This window comes from Callionymus lyra, chromosome 10 (genome assembly GCF_982586985.1).
Source record: "Callionymus lyra chromosome 10, fCalLyr1.hap1.1, whole genome shotgun sequence".
NCBI lineage: Eukaryota > Metazoa > Chordata > Actinopteri > Syngnathiformes > Callionymidae > Callionymus > Callionymus lyra.
The window spans coordinates 1326250-1349083 of NC_141827.1; the positions used below are offsets into that span (position 1 = coordinate 1326250).

A 22834-nucleotide genomic window follows, 5' to 3' on the forward strand; every position below is an offset into this window, starting at 1 on the left:
AGAGAGAGTGAAGAGGGAGTGAGAGAGTGAAGAGGGAGTGAAGGGGGAGTGAGAGAGTAAAGAGGGAGTGAGAGAGTAAAGAGGGAGTGAAGGGGGAGTGAGAGAGTGAAGAGGGAGTGAGAGAGTGAAGAGGGAGTGAAGAGGGAGTGAAGAGGGAGTGAGAGAGTGAAGAGGGAGTGAAGGGGGAGTGAGAGAGTAAAGAGGGAGTGAGAGAGTAAAGAGGGAGTGAAGGGGGAGTGAGAGAGTGAAGAGGGAGTGAAGGGGGAGTGAGAGAGTAAAGAGGGAGTGAGAGAGTAAAGAGGGAGTGAACGGGGAGTGAGGGAGTGAAGGGGGAGTGAGCGAGTAAAGAGGGAGTGAGAGAGTAAAGAGGGAGTGAACGGGGAGTGAGAGAGTAAAGAGGAAGTGAAGGGGGAGTGAGGGGGGAGTGAAGAGGGAGTGAGAGAGTAAAGAGGGAGAGAGAGAGTAAAGAGGGAGTGAAGGGGGAGTGAGGGAGTGAAGCAGGAGTGAGAGAGTGAAGGGTGAGGAGGGAGGGAGTGAAGGGGGAGGAGAGAGGGGGAGGAGGGAGGGAGTGAAGGGAGAGATGGGCGGGTTAGAGAGTAAAGGGGGAGAGAAAGGGGAAGTGAGGGGGTGAGAGAGTGAATTGGGAGTGAGAGAGTAAAGAGGGAGAGGGAGGGGGTGAGTGAGTAAAGGGGGGTGAGTGAGTAAAGGGGGAGTGCGAGGGGCTCCTGGTGCACACATGGCACTGGGGTCTAATCATGGGCTAAACACAAATCCTCCCAAATGGGGGAAGGGTCTCTTCCTCCCTCTCTTTCTCTCTCTCGCTCTACCCTCCTCTCTCTCTCTTTTCTTTCTCTCTCTCACATGTGAATCAAAGAAATCCATCTGCTCCAGTAAAAACTACATGTATTTATTTTTCTTCATGATTTGTGAGCAGAGACGGATGTTACATTCATTTGTTTTGAAACCAGACGTTCAGGCTCTTTTCGTTTCCTCTTTTCAGCAGGTTTTTCATGAGCGACTGAGTTTTCCATTGTTCGTGCAGCTGTGAAAGACAAACACTCCTTTCCTTCCTTTCACCTCAGAGCCTGAAATATGTAGAAACATCGTTCGTCCTCATGATAGTTTCTGTTAGAAACGCAATAGTTTATGTTTTAAAAACATCATTTCAACATCACACATGTTTAAATGACTTTTCATAATAAGTACATTTTATCAAGTGTTTTTTTCTCAAATACAATAAGAATTACTGACAAAATAAAGTATTTTATTCATGATTCGTTTCCAAAAACGCAAAGTTACTGGGAATGAAAACAATGTTGTTGACAAATAGTAAATAAAAACGTATTTGTCTTATATATTGAGCTTTATTTTCCATTTTTATGTTTTCAATATTGTTTCTTTGAAAATATATCTGCATAAAACTTCTGATTAATTTATTTGACTCATTTAAAAATGACACACAAAATATAAAGTTTCTGCTCATTATTGAACTTCAAACAAGTTGTTTTTATACAATAAAAATATATGTAACGTATTCAAAAAAAAAAAGTGTTGTTAAAATGAAGTAAAGCTGAAAATGTTTTGTTTACATTTGTACTTCTTTGATATATAAAAGAAAGGGTTTGATCCCAAGTGGAAGATTTTATAAAAAATAATAATAACGAACTAAATCAAAAATAAACGAGACATGGATGAGAAACAAATAAATGTTTAGTTTAATGTTTAATATCACAAACGCTCAACTGAGCGACGGTCGATGTTGTCTTGTGTCCAGCAGGGGGCGCCCCGCAGCAGCCGGGCAGCGTGGTCCGTCCTGAGAGGGAGGAGGGATGGAAGGAGGGAAGGAGGGATGGGACGACAGTGAGCAGCGATGAAAGACAAGGTAAGCTGTTCGTGAGCAGGACAGCGACCCTTCGCCACCTCCGCCTCACGTCCTCACCTTTGACCTCTACCTGCCTCCTGGAGAGTGACCCGAGCGACGAGCAGCGAGACAACAAAAGGTGAGACGCGTCTCTCGGACCCTTGTTTGTTCTCTCAGGTGCTTCTCTCGCTTTTTCATCCATACAACTAGTTGCTGTTAACTAGTTGTTAACTAGGATTGAACTGGTGACGTTTCAACTCTTGTTTTCACCTGAGCTGGAGTCACGTGTTGACATGTTGACTTTCTGATCTTGTTTCTGACACATTATCAACAGTTATAACAAACTATCTTGATTTTTTTTAAACTTTGAACAGAGTAAAGTCTTCCTGGTTAATGGTGTAAATATCATGTTGTCTGGAACAAACAAACAAAAGGCCTCCATGTTTGTTAGTGTTTGTTAGTGTTGTGTCGGTGGAAGAACTCTTGTTCTCAGTGTTATCTTGACCTTTAAAGTATTTATTTATTGAGTATTGTTTTGATTGTTTAAGTTCTTTGTGAGCCTGGTCTGGAAAAGCTTTATAAAAATAACAATGACTTACATGAAGATGATGAACCTTCACTCTGACCACTGTAGATAATGTTGGATGTTCTTGATGTTCATGTATCTTGAACACTCTCTTAAACTCTGCTGTTTGTAAACAATTTTTTTAAATATCTCTTTTACTTTACTCCGTTCATCCTTCTGTTCTTCTCACACCTGGATTCTTGACCGACCTTCTGACCTCCTCACCCTCGGAGGAGCTGAAGGGAACTGGACGAACCTGCCTCTGAGCGAGGTCGAGCTAAGAAGCTGCAGAATAATAATAATGATAAAATAATGAGATGTTTTCTGTGATGAACCACAGACGGTGGACTAATGTCTCTCCACGAGGCGGAACAAAAGCTCCTGGTTCGTGCGACTTTATTGAATCAGCCTCACGAGAGCAACATGTGCTTCTCTGGCCGTGACTCACAAACTGCACAGTTAGCTCTGCTTTGTGTCGCTGGACGTTCAGCGGCTTTGATGGCGTCAGCGTTTGTGTTTGAACGAAACTGTTCCTGGTCCCAGAGCAGCTCCTGCCTCACCTGAACCTCCGTGTTTCTGTTCCCACACCTTCACCTTTGTCCGTTAGGCAACGTGATACTGTCGTCCTGCCACTTTAATTCTACACCTGAGGTGGGAAACCTGTCCCGCCCGACTGGTTCCAGACCAGCTCGCTCATCACTGGTGGTTTGTTACGACTGTTGACGTGTTAGAGATCAATGTGTCCTCGGATGTGTGTCATGTTGACTTGTTACTGATCCAGAAACATTCTGTCACGACTTATTCAGTTGATCATCTTCTGATGATCTTTTCTTCGGAGTCGACCTGTAAACGTCTCATGATGATGATGATGATGATGATGATGATGATGATGAAACCGTTGTTAACTCTTGATGCAACTTTATATATGTTGCTGTGAGAATTGTTTGTTGGATTCAAAAGAGACTTTAAAAAATGTTGTTTTTTTACTATATTAAAACGGCTTAAAGCAGGACGACCTAAGATAATATAGTTTACTTTTGAACAGTCTTTGAGTCACATGACCAATATTTGACCAGGAAGATAAACGATGAAACACAACAAGAACTTTATTTTGAAGGTTCTAACGGTGTGAGAGTCACAAACTAGTTCATTCATTCATTCATTTTCCGTGTCGCTTAATCCCTTATGGGGGTCGTGGGGGGGCTGGAGTCCATCCCAGTTTCCTCAGCGAGAGGCAGGGGACACCCTGGACAGGACGCCAGTCAGTCTCAGGACACAAAAACAGAACCAACACACACGCACGCACATGTTTGTGTGTTTGTGATGAAAGACAAACCCTCTTCTGGACCCATAAGAGGTCGTAGTTCACAGCATATCTTATTATTGAACCTTTTTTGTTTCCAGCCTCATCCTCTTGTTTTTCTTGCACAACTCGTCGTGTCTGGAGTCAACAAATCGAAGGATCTTCTCCCTCGACGTAAACGACTCAGTGGGTCGTCCTAAATCCAGAAGTTCTAGCTTTAAATCCCACTTGACTCGTGGAATTAATGCTTCAGCTCGAAGCTCTGTGCATCAGTAACGTCTTGATAATTACCTTGTGTTGTGCGAACGCTAACACAACCTTCAAATGTTGGAACACTTAGTAAGTTGTGTCTCTGTTGTTGAGAAACACTCTCGGACCATTTAACGACATCGTTGCCTTCGGCAGTAATTGTGGGTTCAGGAAACGGTTTCCTATGTTTGTGGGTCAGCGTTAATCTATGAGCTCAGCACTGACATCAAACCAAACCACCAGAAGTAACTTGTGAACTTGTTACTTCCATGACCATTGATTTTTAAAGGCCGACAACTAACTCTTCCATATGTGAGTCAGAGTTCACTCACTTCCTGGCTTCATATCTGCCTCGTCCTCTCAGACAGGACATCCTGTGTGTGACAAAGACATCATGACACAGGTTTGTTGTGCGTCTCCTCATCACACACACACTTTTCTTGTCACACACTCTAGCACTTGTTTGAGCCCCGGAGTGTGTGCGAGTCCTCCGGGAGACGAACTCCATTAAAAAACATTCAGCAATCTGTTTAAGGACAGATGCTGGACAGTTTGTCAGAGAGTGTCACAGACGTGTCCTCATGAATTATTGAAGCCACAGCGATGGATTCACAAGTGTGTATCGACCAGGGTTTCTGTGTAAAAGCTTCTCTCAGGGGAGCAGTTTGTCGTCACTTAATCACTGTCCTTGTGTGCTTGTTGCCGTGTGTAGTTGTTCAGTAACAAACACTCGTTAGATCTACACGTTGCTAAAGACAGTCTTGAAGAGATAATCACGAGGAAATACATCTTCAATTCATGGTTTGAAACACTGTGATCCAAATATTTCAATGTTTTCAGTTCGTTCAGTCACTGCTTTCAAATACAAACCACAGATATGGAAACATCAACGAAGGTAGCGTTAGCTCTTTTTCTGTCGATTTGTACGTGAACCTTAACCTCTTATTGTTGTCAACACGACACAGGAATTTGTTGTGGTTGTTTACAGAATATAAAAATATAAAAACTTCCCTGGAGGTGGAGACGATTGATGACGCGCAGTGACAAACCTTCCATGCTTGACCAGCAGAGTGGGTGTGTGGTTATGGTCAACGAGATTTCATCTCCAGAAAAAAAAACCCAGTGTTTTCAGTGGGCGGAGCTTAAGATCCTTTTCTAGTGTCAGTTGTTAACACGGTTGTTTCCCATATTTATTTGTGATGTTTACTTCTAATCTCACTCACACAAAGATCTGTGAAAATAGGCTGTTGGTAAAAATACTCTTTGTTCTCTTTTAACACATTTATTGACTCCAGAAACAGACGGATCTATAATGCATGCGAGTCCTTCTATTTCTATACATCGATAACCATGTGTTTCTACACCCGTGGACCTCTTGACACGCTTCACTTGTTCGCTCTGAAGCTCTTGGTGTGAGTTCATGCACGACCGCGGGCGCCGAAGACGGCCTTGAACTCATGCATGTTTCTCTGCTCAGTTGTTGCTGTGAGCCAGTGAATGAAAATAACAACAAGGCAACATCTGCCTGTCGGAGGTGTTTTCCGTGTCCTTGTAATCCTGCTGCAGGTGTGTAACTACTCATGGACACACACCAGGACCTGATGAGCTTATCTGGGACTTCCATGACTGTAGTAATACTCTCTGTTTTTAATGAAGATACGCCTCTACAGTCCAAATATCTTCTGCTGAGAACGAGGCCTTCAGCTCCACCGCGATCGATCTGAGATCCTCGCGAGTGCTTCACACGTCCAGAGCCTGAAGGGACACGTTGTGAACACGAGAGAAAACCTGTGTTATTATCACTCCAGCAACCCCCACGTCAGCCCGCAGTCATTTCCTGTTTCGCTCACCGTTTCCTCGGCTTTACTAGGATCACGTCCGGGTTGTAGACGTTTGTGACGAGAGTCTGTTGTTCAAATGTTGTCGCTGAAGTGACCCGTTGTTAAACTAAGACACTGTGAAGGTTCAAAGCGTTGGTCTCGTAAAACACCCTCGGCCTCCGTTCACTGCACATGTGCTGGAATGTTGAGCTCTCACCTTCACCTTCTCGCTCGCTCAGATTAAAGCGAGGATGTCATTATCACCTGCTCAGTGGACCGAACCGAGCGCCCGTGACCGGCCAGTAAGACCGGCCACACAGCGAAAGGTTGTTTGACCTCAGAGTCCACCAGGAGGTTTTTATATGGTTCGATAGAAGTTTCAAGTTGTGGTCGAGATCAGTGACCATTTCATTTATAGTTCAGTTTATTTCAAAGGACAATGTGCATTTCCATTAAAAATGCACCAGATTTAGCACAAGATGCTACTTTCCACGTGTCGTCCTCAACAAAGATGCAGTTGTTTACATAATACATCACATACAAATAAAGTAAAAACACAATAATACGAAAAAAAACAGTACAATATAATAATGTCATCTGATGGCCAAATACCCGTCTGGTACTGTTAAGGTTTATCTTGTCCTGAAGTTACAAATCTCAAGTTCTTTATATTCTTTATCCTCAACCAGTTCAACATGAAATTAAGAATTTCTTCTCAATCCAAGTAGGAACTGGAACAAGGATTCGCTTTTCACACTTTCATTCTGATGATCTGGTCATAAAAAAGTGCTTTAGATTGTCTGGATAAAAAATACAAATTTGGTCTCGTATTAGAGAATAATTCACCCAAACATGCTGAAGACAAGTATCTCTAAGTAAATACTTTAACTATCACATCCCTTTAACAAATCTAACTCCCTTTTCTTCATCTATATTTTCTTGAACGATTGTAAAGAACAGATTCATTTTATTATTGTATTTGTGTATTTAAAACCGTTTTCTACGACAATTAGAATTGTATCGTATGTTTCAGATCAGATATAAACAGTTTATAAAACACTTTATAAGAGAAAAACTCGAGGGAAACACTTTCTTTTAACAAGCAGAAACCTTGAGCAGAACCAGACTCGTGGAAGTGTGTGATCTGCTTGAGGTTACAGTCGGTGAACGAGGTTTCAGGGTTTTGTGTTCATCGTTCATAAACCTGTGATGTTACGATGCAACAACAAAAAACACCATTGTTTTCATCTGTAATATTCAGGAAGTGCTTCAGGAAAACGAGCCTTCGTTGCAGATTTAAAAATGACGGAATGATTGCGATTCAATTAGAAAGATGTTGAGGCTGTAATCGGTCTGAAGACAGATGTGTGTCGACGCTGAAATGAAATTAGGCGTCTCACGTGAGATCCTCGCAGAAACTGCTTGTGTTGGACTCGCTCTCACGTTACACCAGCTGACCCGGTGAATCATTCATCCTGGTAACTAGACGACACGTTAAACAACATGTGGTAAATGCTCATCGTTGACTAGTGTAATAACCAGAATGATCAATATGTTGGTGGAGCTCTGATGATAATCAAATAAATGTCACCCCTTGAAGGAGGAATAATCCAAGTTGATCACTTAAGACATTCTTTTATTCTGGGATGTTCTGGCTTTAGGGAAGATTACGAAGAAACTCTTAGCTTGACGTTCTAATCGGCTCCGGTCGTTAGTTAGTCGCAAAAGACTCACAACATTTGGAGAATAGAAAGAAGCAGCTGTTGTGTTCAAACGAGAGGATGTGTCGTCCAACGCCTTGTTTTCTTGAGCGTTGACCAAACTCCTCGTCGAGTTCTCCTGAAAGATGCAGGACCGTGATGGTGAATCTCAACGACACCATTAAAACATTTATGTTTCTTTGTATTGATTCATGTCTGTTGTGTCCGATCGTACCAATGACTTGTTTGTTTTCTATTGACGTGTTAACACCTACTCTACTGTTGTTTAGTAAGTAATGGGTATTGGTAAGTAATTTTTATTTATAGATGGTTTCTATACCAGGGTCACAAAGCGCCTCAACAATCAAAACAATACTCAATAAAATATATACCGTATTTACCGTATATTACCGGTATATCATATCACATGTTATTTTCACACTAAACCACAAGAGGGCGCTCTAGGCCTGTGTTGATCATTTCCACGTAGAAGAGGAAGCATCTTCTACCTCCGGAGTTAGTTAGTTGTTTAAAAGTGACACGAGGATGAAGAGTTATTTGGAGTTACACGGATGGTTTGGTAAACTAGTTAGTTATTGATGCTATAGTTCTCTGAATAACTCTTCATATGTTATGTTAACATACCAGGTTCTCACTTCATGTAACGTAACATTATTCTGTTGTTGCCTCTAGTTTTATTTTAATCTTTCAAGATCACATGTCTGTTCTTGGATTTTATCAAATACATTTCCCCCAAAAACACGACTTATACTCCAGTGCGACTTATATATGTTTTTACTTCTTTATTATGCATTTCATGGCTGGAGCGACTTGTGCTCCGGAGACACTTATAGTCCGGAGAACATGGTACTTCAAGGATCAAGACGACACAGAGACAAACACGGGAGTCTCAGAAAATCAAGAAAAACTTCTCTAAACTCCTAAAACGTTCAATTCATTTCATCACAAACAAAGAACATTTTAACTTCAAAGTTTTGTCTTAATCCAGGAGATTCCCTGGATTTGGATCACATGATATTTTTCTGCTTAAAACGCGATCGGATTAACCTGTTAGTCAATTGGATTAACGTTGATAATCCTGCGGCGTTCATTATACATGTAGTGATCAAACGTTCACACAACAGTCTTCGGTTTTACAGTCATGTGTGGATTGTTGTCATTTAGGCAGAATGTTGTCTGTAAACATACCTTTAATAATGAAGCCTCCGTGTTTGAAGTGACTAAAAGATATAGCAAGATTTTATTGATTTATTTTAACCAATAATCGAACGTTGACAGGACTGGTTAACAACAATGATATATCAGAATCAGAATCAGAATCAGAATCAGAAAACCTTTATTAGTCCCGCGAGGGGAAATTCGGTTTAACAACAGCAAGAGAAATAAAAACACCCAGAAATAAAAACGAGAAAGAAAATCTAAATAGAATAAAAGATAAATCTGCGCTATATAATATATACACAATCATATTTACATAAATAACAAGAATAACAAGAGGTGCAGTTAAATAGTTATCTTGGTGTGTTCTTGTTGTGGAGTCTGATGGCAGCAGGAGGAAGGAGGTACCTCTCCCTCACACACCGGGGATGGAGCATCCTATCACTGATGGAGCTCCTCAATATATATATATATATATATATATATATATATATATATTACCTTATTTCTATCCATAAGGTATGTTTTATTTGGCGAGGGTGACGAGGACGACTCCAAAAGTAAATTTTAATTATTCCGTAGTTAATTTTCTTACTATTGGATACATTGAATATTTGTGACTAAACGTGTCACTGCAGTGCTGCAGGTTCAAGGCTTTCTTATCTGGTGTTTGCAGCGTGTTTTTCTTTGTAATGGAGTTAAAACACTGCACTGTCACTAGTATCTGGACTTCAAGACAAACAAACCACGAACTGTCACAGCGTCTCCATCACACTCTGCAGGGCTTTGTGCTGAGCCCCCTCCTGTTGGCCCAGCTTACATATTATAATAATAATAATAATAATGTCTATGACCATTTATTGTTAAATCTTTTTACTGTATTACTCAATGTATTATTTATTATTATTTCTCTGCTTGTGTCTTTTACTGTCTGTCTGTTCACATGTTGTTTTTGGTAGATGAAGGACGTATATTATACAAATAAAAATTACTTACTTACATGTATATGGCTTTACTTTTGGAGTACACACACACACCCACTCACTCACACACACACACACACACACACACACACACACACACACACATACGCATACACACACACACTCATACACTCAGAAACACACACACATCTGTGATACATGACACACACGCACACACACTATACACGTCTACAAAAATACTATCTTTGTTGATCTTCTCCGTCGACTGAGGCCAAACAAACCTGTTAAACATCTGCAATCTTTCACGACTGATAATTGGATCCTCGAGGCTGATCGTTCAGTGGCGTCTGCTCCCCTCCCCCTCATGTGTCTTTGTTCGCCTGGATCTGGACGCCCGCAGAGATGTGCTGCCAGTCGTTCATATTTCCTGCTTTGATAATCACATCTGATGACACGAGCCTTTTACGCCGCGTCACTGTATCTGTAAATGAGATTTGTCACGTATGGTTCTGACCTCGTGACCTTTACGCTTCTCGGCCCCGCCTTCAGCATCTGTTTAACACATACACGTGGTTCAGTCGTGACATTTGGCCTCCAGGATCCCCTGAACCAGCTCGAGGGCCAATAGATGTCAGATGGAGTCGGGACCCCCCGCTCGCCCGCACAGCGCTCGCAAACTGCTCTCAGAAGCCTCGTCACGTGGAGATTAATCACGTGGTCTTAAGAGCTTGTCATTAAAATGTCTTTTTTTTAAGCAGATGAAGTGAGAGTTTTAGTCACAATGGATAATGACTTCCTGGAAGATTTTCCTAAACGCTGTGTTGTGTTGGTTCATCTTTTCACGACTCGCTGTGCAATCAACCATGATTTCAGACGCTTTAACCACAAGCTTCGTCTTCTTAACCGAGAATATAAAGTGATCGTTCACAGGTTTGTGAGTTTACATCCGCTGCTCATCAGGAGCCGTCGTTTTACCACATGTGTACACGATGCACCCCGTAACGCACACATGTGAATTATAAAATGTTCCAATGTTTTCATGTCCTTTAAAAAAAAATAGTGCATTTGAACACGAGGTGTTCGTGACGAACTGAAGCAAGAAAACAACAATACGTTGAGTTTAAAACATATGTTGAAGTTGAGATTATTGGACTGGCTGCTTAAAATGGAGTAGAAAGTGTATGAAACTTTCCTTGCTTGAGACCTTGACTCCCGCAAGTGTTTGAGTGATGTCATCTGCTCACTGGATTGGTTTATTCGTAACGGTCAGAACATGTTTGTGTTGTGGGTGGTTTGTAGAAGTGTCTGAAGGTGTGTTTAATGATGTGTGTTTGAAGTCAAGTACCGTATTCTCCGGACTATAAGTGGCCGTTTTTTTCATAGTTTGTCTGCGACTTATGTATGAAATTATTACCACATTATTATATCATTTCACATGTTATTTTCACACTAAACCACAAGAGGGCGCTCTAAGCCTGTGTTGATCATTTCCACGTAGAAGAGGAAGCATCTTCTAACTCCGGAGTTAGTTAGTTGTTTAAAAGTGACACGAGGATGAAGAGTTATTTGGAGTTACACGGATGGTTTGGTAAACTAGTTAGTTATTGATGCTATAGTTCTCTGAATAACTCTTCATATGTTATGTTAACATACCAGGTTCTCACTTCATGTAACGTAACATTATTCTGTTGTTGCCTCTAGTTTTATTTTAAACTTTCAAGATCACATGTCTGTTCTTGGATTTTATCAAATCAATTTCCCCCAAAAATGCGACTTATACTCCAGTGCGACTTATATATGTTTTTACTTCTTTATTATGTATTTTATGTCTGGAGCGACTTGTACTCCGGAGACACTGATAGTCCGCAAAATACAGTATGTTGTCTTGGATAATGTGGTTCAAATCTGGACCCGGATCTGCCTCAGACCTCCAGAGACGATCGCTCACTGCACTGATCCCAGAGATATAAGACGACTATACGTTGACACGTAGGATTAAACCGACAGAAAAAGAGAAATTAGGTATATCTTGTGACGTGTAAATGTATCTCTTCAGCTGCGTATTTATCTTCAGTCGACTGATCACATCAAGAACATACGTGTTCGCCACAGTCTTGTCTTCGTTCTTCGTTCAACCGGACGCTCCGAACTCAGGTGTGCCGTCATGTCCACCATGAAGACTTCTGATGGTCAACGTTTCCTCGTGTGGTCGTCTCAGGTTTTCCTCCCACGATGCAGGAAACCTTCCAGAGCGACTGCACAGAGTCTGAGGAGGAGCTGAAGTTCCATTGTTGTTGTAGCGTCACCATGTTTGAACTCAAGTCCTTGTTCTGGATCTGAAAAAAGATTTGGTCGTTTCTACCTGCAGGTGCGACTCTCAGGTGAAGAGGAATGAATGGTTGAATGTTTAATGAAGTTCATCTGATCATATAAGATGTATGAGAACAAATGATCCGTCGGTGGAGCGTCATTCAACCTGACAGCTGATCGTGTGTGTGTGTGTGTGGGGGGGGGGGGGGGGGGGGGTGTGGGGGGGTGCGTGTGTGCGTGTGTGCGTGTGCGTGTGTGCGTGTGTGCGTGTGCGTGTGTGCGTGTGTGTGTGTGTGTGTGTGAGTGTGCGTGTGTGAGTGTGCGTGTGTGAGTGTGCGTGTGTGAGTGTGCGTGTGTGTGCGAGTGTGTGCGAGTGTGCGTGCGCGTGTGCGTGTGCGTGCGTGTGTGTGCGTGTGTGTGTGTGTGTGTGTGTGTGTGAGACATAATGTCTTTCATTCAGCCTGTCAGCTGCCTCTCAGCATGAGGTGTGGCCGGTCAGATGTGGACACAGATGCCTCCCACAGCCGGTCAAGTGTGTCCATGACAAGGACGCTCAGAACCTTCCTTTGAAACAACCTTTTTTATTTGTTGTGTTACTTATCGTCCAAAGCATCATCTTCACAGAAGCAGGATCCTGTTGATCCACTTCCTTTTGTCCCAACGAGGTGTCTGGCAACAAACGGCGCCACCTGCTGGTGCTGAGTGGGAACTGCAAGGCTATGGAGCACAGAAGGGGATTGTGGGGGATTGTGGGGGATTGTGGGGGACCGACTTGAAGAAACGCAAACGAGGATGACGTCGTGCGGAGTTGGTGTGAAGTGAGGTCACGGTGGTTATGTAAGGGGTGTCAGGCTGGAGATGGGGGAGTTAAGGTTGTGTGACAGCTGTGACACACACACACACACACACACACACACACACACACACACACACACACACACACACACCCTCTTCATACACACACACACACCCTCTTCATACACACACATGGTGAAGATGTTATTTCTCTGAAGGATCATTTTGTTTGAGTTTCATCAGCTTCTGCTCTTTTGACTCTTTATCTGCATCAAGACAGATGTTCGATTTCTTATCAGTTGTAGATGAAATTCTTTCTCCCCGTGATCCTCTGGTGTCTCCATGAGTCTGGACGACTCTCCAGACTCATGGAGACACTACTTCATGAAGCTTCATAGGCCCATCACTAGTATTTGGATCTTTTTAAGGGACTTTTTGGACGAAGAAAATAGACTTTTCTACCTGTTTTAAAAAAACAACTGATAATAATCCTAACCCTTAGTCGACATGAGGTTTGAGTAGAAAACAAGTGTTTTTTCCTCTTCTGTGGTTTATTGACTGATACACATGTTTATATTTGAGTGACTTCATTAGAGGATCCATCATGTGTGAGTCTGGTTTGTGTAGAAAGTGTTACCATGGAACTGGTTTCACCAATTTACTCGAACACCTTGTAAACGTCTTGAACACAGTGAAGCAGAAACACGCGCTTGTTCTGCCTCTTTAACTAGTGTCTGGACTTCCTGACCAACGGGTGCTGAGCCCCCTCCTGTTCACCAGTGCACACGACTATTTATTACAAGCATTGTTTATCGATGGTTTTTGCCAACAAAAAAAATACTCCGAATACACATTTCTTGTGTAGTGTAAAGATAACGATAACGTGAATTAAAAAACATCTCGAGCGATCTCTACACCGGTGTCTTCAGTTCGTGTCTCGCCAGGTCACGTGATCTGGAATCAAATGAAGAGGGTGATGCAGGTTCAGATCTTTATCTCCACAAGAAAGGACTCGGAGCGGATTATCAATTACACGCCTCACTGCCGGCCGGAAAACAGTCCCACGCCCTGCGAGTCTGATTATCGTGATTTATGTTTCTTACATAAAGTGTGACGAACTCGTTCTTGCTGTTCTGGTGAGACGTGGATGAAGACGCATCAGTTGTTGACGCTTCTTTGAAGGACTCTCGTCATGTCGAGCAAACATGTGTTCGGTGATCCTTCAGACGGGCGACACAAACAGCAGGATATTGTTTCCAGATGAAGCTCCTGCTTCTCCACCCGCTGGTCTCCTCAGAAGTGTCTGCTGGTTTATTGGAGTCAGGTGTGCGAGCAGAACTTTTGTTTATGAATCACACGTGTGGCGCTGAAGGCTCTGGACTCCACATCAAAGAAAGCTTTTCCCTCCATTACAGTTTCACTTTTAGCTTCTGCCTCGTCAGTCGCTCCTGCACGACCAATTACTTTTAGTGCTTCTTTATACTGGGCTGAGACGTCTGAGCTCCTCTGGAACTTTTCCAGCCTGACAAGAGGACGAACCTCTTTATTCACGACACACAGAAATAATATGCACAGAGACGGTGCATGCCTCTGCCAAAGACGTGTTTTGAGTGTCTTTAGAAAACACAACTTACTCTTATATTATTAAACGCCTCCAAGGATCAGAGAATTGTGTTGTATTTTCTGTATCCTCTTCTCCTCAGTATCCTCTTGTCCTCAGTATCCTCTCGTCCTCTGTATCCTCTCGTTCTCAGTATCCTCTCGTCCTCTGTATCCTCTCGTTCTCAGTATTCTCTCGTCCTCTGTATCCTCTCGTCCTCAGTATCCTCTCGTCCTCAGTATTCTCTCGTCCTCTGTATCCTCTCGTCCTCTGTATACCCTCGTCCTCAGTATCCTCTCGTCCTCAGTATCCTCTCGTCCTCTGTATACCCTCGTCCTCTGTATTCTCTCGTCCTCTGTATCCTCTCGTCCTCAGTATTCTCTCGTCCTCTGTATCCTCTCGTCCTCTGTATACCCTCGTCCTCAGTATCCTCTCGTCCTCTGTATCCTCTCGTCCTCTGTATACCCTCGTCCTCTGTATTCTCTCGTCCTCAGTATCCTCTCGTCCTCAGTATTCTCTCGTCCTCTGTATCCTCTCGTCCTCAGTATTCTCTCGTCCTCTGTATCCTCTCGTCCTCAGTATCCTCTCTTCCTCTGTATTCTCTCGTCCTCTGTATACCCTCGTCCTCAGTATCCTCTCTTCCTCTGTATTCTCTCGTCCTCTGTATCCTCTCGTCCTCAGTATCCTCTCTTCCTCTGTATTCTCTCGTCCTCAGTATTCTCTCGTCCTCTGTATTCTCTCGTCCTCTGTATCCTCTCGTCCTCAGTATCCTCTCGTCCTCAGTATCCTCTCTTCCTCTGTATTCTCTCGTCCTCTGTATACCCTCGTCCTCAGTATCCTCTCGTCCTCTGTATTCTCTCGTCCTCTGTATACCCTCGTCCTCAGTATCCTCTCGTCCTCTGTATCCTCTCGTCCTTAGTATCCTCTCTTCCTCAGTATTGTCTCGTCCTCTGTATCCTCTCGTCCTCAGTCATCTGGACAGAATAGCATTCTTCCTTTAGCTGTGGAGGACATAATGACCGGTCCAAACGTCAGCTTTAAAAGCTGCTGGAATCCTCTGTATCCTCTCGTCCTCAGTATTCCCTTTTCCTCTATATACCCTTGCCCTCTGTATCCTCTCGTCCTCAGTATCCTCTCTTCCTCAGTATCGTCTCGTCCTCTGTATCCTCTCGTCCTCAGTATCCTCTCTTCCTCAGTATCGTCTTGTCCTCAGTATCGTCTCGTCCTCTGTATCCTCTCGTCCTCAGTCATCTGGACAGAATAGCATTCTTCCTTTAGCTGTGGAGGACGTAATGACCGGTTCCATCCAGAGGCCGAAAGTTTGTTGGTTTCAAGCTGACGTTGTCGTAGCTTGTTAGCGTCTCAAAGCAACATTGAATAGACAATAACGATGCATTTTTGTGAACATAGATGTGAATGTTGATATATTTCAGTGATTTCTTTACATCACTTTGCAAACAGATGCATAAAGATGGACTAAAACATAACCTTCTTGCTGGAGGTAACTTTCCAACCTGAGCAAACTCCTGCTGAATGTGGTGCTTTGGTTTGACAATGGAAGTTCTAAAAACAAACATTTATTGTTAAAAATATAGATATTATCATCTGATAACAAGAATACATCGATGGTTTCTCTGTTGATATTTGCATTCTGGACCAGTGGTGGTGAACAAGGGTTCTCAGTGGAGAGAAGGCTCGACTACTGTGGTCTCCTTGTGGTCCCGTCCTCTCCTCCCATCCACCCTGTGAGACAGTGATTTGGACCCGGGCCCAGAACCGAGCCCTGGGTGCCGCCGCTCCCGGAGTGACGAGTGGCTCCATGACATCAGCTGCGATGTAACGTCTGATTGTGCGGCGAGGATCTCTCGCAGACGCGAGGCTGTAGAAAAGGTTCCCTCATGGCCGTGCAGATGTTGCGAGGAGTGGAGGATCTGGTGGCTTCGGGCAGTCAGCTCGTGTGGAGTCTGGCTCACCACACCTGGAGGAGGTGGTATCATCGTGGACGGATGCCGTGGCGCCGCTTCCTAGAGACGTGGCTCAGGGTCGGGAGATGCTACCAGGTACAGAGAGACCTTCATCCTCCTGATGTTCTCGTGTGTCCGTGTGAGCAGCTGCTGCCGAGTCTGGTTCTCACTAACGTCTGCACGTGTCTCTGGTTAGACGTTGATCTCGGCGTCGAACCTTCTTTCAAATGCAACGTTGCAGGAACACCTGAGGTTTTCAAGATGAGCTCAACACTTGTTGACCTGGAAATCATATCAAAATATACTGTAAAGTGACTTTATTTTATTATTTTTGACTCTATAGTTTAAATATGAACCTTTTCAATATGTAGTTGAGCACAAACCTTACCTTGTAAGTTCTAGTTAATCTGTCTATCTGTCTGTCTCTCCATCTCTCTATCTCTCTCTATCTATTCATCCGTCCATCCGTCCATCCATCCATCCATCCATCCATCCATCTCTCTCTCTTTCTCTCTCTTTCTCTTTCGCTCTCTCTCTCTCTCTCTCTTTCTCTTTCTCTTTCTCTCTCTTTCTCTTTCTCTCTCTCTCTCTCTCTCTCTCTTTCTCTCTCTCTCTCTCTCTCTCTCTTCTTTCCTACAGTTCTCCACACATTAACCTTATCAGAGTTTTTCTCTGCAGTACATTAAAGGAGAGAAATAACATATTAGAAAAATCTACACTTAAAGCACTTTCTTTTTCATTTTGGATGATCACACAGAAATGTACTGTTAATGTGAAGCAATGGTGTCACGAGCAGTGAAGCTTCTTCAAGAATATGTTTTTAACACGAACGAAAGCTCTTCATCTCAAGTAAAGTCATAAAACCCTGCGGAGTGAAGATGTCGGGGGTCATAATGACGGGGCTTCACGGCGACGCTGGCCTGCCTTGTTATCACCGAGTCCTGGGAACTGAACCGAGGTTGATCTGGGTCAGCCTGTCGAGGAGGAGAAGAATTAGAACGCTAATTATTCGTTCACACACACACACACACACACTGATGTCGAGTCTAACAACAACCAGGCTCCAGGCGTCTGAACTCTGTCTGCGACGCTGAGACCTCAACACTAGTCTAGTTTCTGTGAGCAGAGGCTTCAGGGCGTTTACAGCGACGTGGAACGATTGCAACGCTCGGTAGCAGATGGAAACGTCTGTGTCGTGGTTCAGAGAACAATACGTGCTGGTGGCTCACACTTTAACTGGTGCCTCATGCTTTTTATTTTTTATTGCAACAGTTAGTTTTCATGTCTAAACCAGAAGGATGTGTCTCGCCTGCAGTTCATACAAAACTCTGCAGCCAGAATTCTGAGCTGCTCTAGTAGAAGAACTCACATTTCTCCTTCAAACTCTTCACTAGTTTCTTTCAGGATCATTTTAAAATTCTGGTTCTTACTTTCGGATCTATTCATGGTCAGACCTTCATGATCTGATCCAGACTTACACCCCAGCTCGGGCTCTGAGGTCTGTGGATCAGAATCTACTGATGGTTCCTGAACTTCAGGACCAGAGGAGAGAAATCCTTCCAGACTGTTGCTCCTAAGCTTTGGAACCATCTCTGTGTTTGATGATCTACTGACTCCTTCAAGAAACATCTGTTTTTGATGATCTACTGACTCCTTCAAGAAACATGTGTGTTTGATGATCTACTGACTCCTTCAAGAAACATCAGTGTTTGATGATCTACTGACTCCTTCAAGAAACATCTGTGTTTGATGATCTACTGACTCCTTCAAGAAACATCTGTGTTTGATGATCTACTGACTCCTTCAAGAAACATCTGTGTTTGATGATCTACTGACTCCTTCAAGAAACATCTGTGTTTGATGATCTACTGACTCCTTCAAGAAACATCTGTTTGATGATCTACTGAGTCTCTCAAGAAACATCTGTGTTTGATGATCTACTGACTCCTTCAAGAAACATCTGTGTTTGATGATCTACTGACTCCTTTAAGAAACATCTGTGTTTGATGATCTACTGACTCCTTCAAGAAACATCTGTGTTTGATGATCTACTGACTCCTTCAAGAAACATCTGTGTTTGATGATCTACTGACTCCTTCAAGAAACATCTGTGTTTGATGATCTACTGACTCCTTCAAGAAACATCTGTGTTTGATGATCTACTGACTCCTTTAAGAAACATCTGTGTTTGATGATCTACTGACTCCTTTAAGAAACATCTGTGTTTGATGATCTACTGACTCCTTCAAGAAACATCTGTGTTTGATGATCTACTGACTCCTTCAAGAAACATCTTAAAACATTTTTATTTGTTCAGGCTTTTCCTTGATTTTCTGGAACTCCTGTTTTGTTATCAGTTTTATCTTGACCTTTAAAATATATACTTTATTGAATATTGTTTTGATTGTTTTAGCGCTCTGTGACCCTGGTCTGGAAAAGCTCTATATAAATACAAATGACTTACTTACACTTTCACTGGTGGCTCACACTGGCTGGACCTCCACTCGTTGTGAAAGTTCCTCAGCGTCGTGCAGCAGGAGAACAAATGTTTGAACTGCACACGACAAAACATGAAGAATCTCATTGTAAAAAAAAAAAAAACATGACGTTGAGTCGTCGTGTTTCAAGTTAAGTCGCGACACAAAACAACTGTTTTTTATATTTTTAATTTTATTTCTTCCTCTGCTCGTCAACGTCATGACCATCAGTGACTTCTTGTTAGCTGGTGATTTGTGTTTCAAATGTTTGTGATGCACATTTATTTATTATTTATTTATTCATTATTATATTTACTTTTTATTGTTTATTTGAGCAGATGCATGTACCAGAGAATGTAGGGTCAGTTAGCAACAATCATTGGTTTTCTACAGCTTTATTTCCTTATGAGGCCCCTGGAGTCTGTCCCAGCTACTCGGGGTGAGAGGCGGGGGACACCCTGAGAAGGTTGTCCGCCTGTCACAGGACACAGAAAGAGACACAACAATTCAAACACACACTCACACCTACTGACAATTCAGAGTCTCGGTATGTTTGGGACTGTGGGAGAAAACTAGAGTACCCAGAGTAAACCCACTCAGTCACGGGAGTCTCAGCAGCTACTCGGGGTCTGAGGCGAGGGACACACAAACACTGACGCACACCTACACACAACACAAACTACACACAGAAGCAACTCTATTTGAAGTTTGTCACAGAAGTTTGTGTTCATTTGTAACTTCCAGTAAATATTTGTGAAGCATCGTTTTCTTCGTCTTAATAACGTGTTTTTGGACTTTTATGTTTTGTTTTCCATATTTTTCTCAGTTGAGACGATTGTTTGTAATTCACAGTAACTGATCTTTATTGTTAAACCTTTCATCTGCACTCACATGTTTGTATCCTCTTAATAACTTTTATATATGTAGCAAATCTGTTGCTTTTTATTTCACATTTCTGCTCAAAGAAATTCTGCTCAAGAAATGAATGAAAGGTTTTCCCATGATTAGTAAAGATAGATTCACTAATTAAATACACAAAGGAAGTGATTGTTTCACTGGAGCTGCAGACGGAGAAGAACGTCTGATGAAAATGATAAAAATATAATGTATTCTGCTGACATCAGCATGTTTTAATGAACGCTCTGGATTTATTGCTCTGTGGTCGTGAGCGATGTTGACGTCGTATCTATCAGAGGGAGGAAGAAACGATGAGGAAACCAGTCTTAGTACACTAGAAGTTAGTATCATCAGGATAGTGTACGTACTAACTAGTAACTAATCCTCCACAGATAGTATGTCTCAAACATACTTCTCTTAGTATACTAGAAGTTAGTATCATCAGGATAGTGTACGTACTAACTAGTAACTAATCCTCCACAGATAGTATGTCTCAAATCACATACTTCTCTTAGTATACTAGAAGTTAGTATCATCAGGATAGTGTACGTACTAACTAGTAACTAATCCTCCACAGATAGTATGTCTCAAACATACTTCTCTTAGTATACTAGAAGTTAGTATCATCAGGATAGTGTACGTACTAACTAGTAACTAATCCTCCACAGATAGTATGTCTCAAATCACATACTTCTCTTAGTATACTAGAAGTTAGTATCATCAGGATAGTGTACGTACTAACTAGTAACTAATCCTCCACAGATAGTATGTCTCAAACATACTTCTCTTAGTATACTAGAAGTTAGTATCATCAGGATAGTGTACGTACTAACTAGTAACTAATCCTCCACAGATAGTATGTCTCAAATCACATACTTCTCTTAGTATACTAGAAGTTAGTATCATCAGGATAGTGTACGTACTAACTAGTAACTAATCCTCCACAGATAGTATGTCTCAAACATACTTCTCTTAGTATACTAGAAGTTAGTATCACCAGGATAGTGTACGTACTAACTAGTAACTAATCCTCCACAGATAGTATGTCTCAAACATACTTCTCTTAGTATACTAGAAGTTAGTATCATCAGGATAGTGTACGTACTAACTAGTAACTAATCCTCCACAGATAGTGTGTCTCAAACATACTTCTCTTAGTATACTAGAAGTTAGTATGCATCAGGATAGTGTACGTACTAACTAGTAACTAATCCTCCACAGATAGTATGTCTCAAATACTTCTCTTAGTATACTAGAAGTTAGTATCATCAGGATAGTGTACGTACTAACTAGTAACTAATTCTCCACAGATAGTATGTCTCAAACATACTTCTCTTAGTATACTAGAAGTTAGTATCATCAGGATAGTGTACGTACCAACTAGTAACTAATCCTCCACAGATAGTATGTCTCAAACATACTTCTCTTAGTATACTAGAAGTGAGTATGCATCAGGATAGTGTACGTACTAACTAGTAACTAATCCTCCACAGATAGTATGTCTCAAACATACTTCTCTTAGTATACTAGAAGTTAGTATCATCAGGATAGTGTACGTACTAACTAGTAACTAATCCTCCACAGATAGTATGTCTCAAACATACTTCTCTTAGTATACTAGAAGTTAGTATGCATCAGGATAGTGTACGTACTAACTAGTAACTAATCCTCCACAGATAGTTTGTCTCAAATCAAACTCTGCTGCTACAAACTAACAGGAAATGACGCGACAGCTTCTTCTTCTACTACTATTTAACGATGGTTTCAACCAGCTGTAGGAACACTAGCGACACCTGCTGGCAGCACGTTTGATTTGGAAGAAGAAATAAAGAAAAAATATGAGAATCAAAATATTCGTGAGATATTTAAGCTGGTATCAGCAGCGAAGACGTGTTTATCCTCCTAATGCTGCTGAAAATACACCTGTAAGTATTTGAATATATATATATATATATATATATATATATATATATATATATATGACGTAACTTCCATTTACAACGTCACTAAGATGGAGTCGTTTAGTGTAGAAAGTGTCCATCGATTCATACTCAGTTTTGTGGGCGTTTTAGTAACAATCTAGTGAGTATGGAGCACTAACTTTACATACTTAGAATTGAGACGCACTTACGCACTAAAAATACTAACTTTGAGTACACAAGTATGTGAATTGAGACACAGCACAGAGAGCACTTGATCAACTCATGAGGCAAACATGTTGTTCTTGTGGATCATCTCACCTGGTCTCTCCTCACCTGGTCTCTCCTCACCTGGTCTCTCCTCACCTGGTCTCTCCTCACTTGGTCTCTCCTCACCTGGTCTCTCCTCACCTGGTCTCTCCTCACCTGGTCTCTCCTCACCTGCTCTCTCCTCACCTGGTCTCTCTTCACCTGGTCTCTCCTCACCTGGTCTCTCCTCACCTGGTCTCTCCTCAGCTGCTCTCTCCTCACCTGGTCTCTCCTCACCTGGTCTCTCCTCACCTGGTCTCTCCTCACCTGGTCTCTCCTCACCTGGTCTCTCCTCACCTGGTCTCTCCTCACCTGCTCTCTCCTCACCTGCTCTCTCCTCACCTGGTCTCTCCTCACCTGGTCTCTCCTCACCTGGTCTCTCCTCACAGACGTGACTCTTCAGTGAGTCACTGCTCCAGGAGCAGCAAGTTAGCGACGACTCAGCGTTTCCTCCAAAGGTCAGCCTTGTTGCCTCATAAGCAACTCACCTGTGTTTGTGTTCCAGATGGCAGAGGGTCGCGTGTCTCAGGTGAACCTGCTGGACGGGAGGAAGCTGGAGCTGCTGGTTCAGGTACAAGTTGTGTCTTTTGTTGTGCGACCGTTGTGATGGATGATGTTCCTACAGCAGGTTGTGTGTTTGTTCTTTTCATTACAAAGTGGATTTGAACGAACAAAGGTCCACGTTAGAGTCGCAGCAAATCTTTACGCCGACGAGTGTGTTTTAGTGTTTGCTTCGTTTCTCCGTCACATGAGGAACAAAGTGTGAAGAAGGTTATTCAAGGTTATTCACCGGAAAATATTGAAGTCCCTTTATTACAAATGTGCTGATCAGGCAGAAATAAATTAAAGATATAAATAAATAGACTTTTGTTCATAAATATATAATCTTACTCTTTAAATACCAAACCTTCTGATGGATCCACGTCCAGGTTGTGAGATTTT

At 42.3% G+C, this 22834-nt stretch overlaps 1 protein-coding gene across 6 annotated transcripts in view; it reads left to right on the plus strand.

Moving 5' to 3' along the window:
• The first annotated feature begins 1924 nt into the window (after positions 1-1924).
• The window catches only part of frmd4ba (FERM domain containing 4Ba), a 38218-nt gene continuing 17308 nt past the window's right edge, over positions 1925-22834 (plus strand). For 5 of the 6 annotated variants that reach the window (XR_015712943.1, XM_087801555.1, XM_087801556.1 and 2 more), the window contains exons 1-2: positions 16225-16386; positions 22398-22463. Coding sequence is in view for 5 of the 6 variants with exons in the window: in XM_087801555.1 (XP_087657681.1) it covers positions 16225-16386; positions 22398-22463 (228 nt within the window). In the remaining variant the exon portion in view is untranslated. Of the gene's footprint in view, positions 2001-16224; positions 16387-22397; positions 22464-22834 lie in introns of those variants that run through there. The other variant, XM_087801557.1, reaches the window with a different exon arrangement.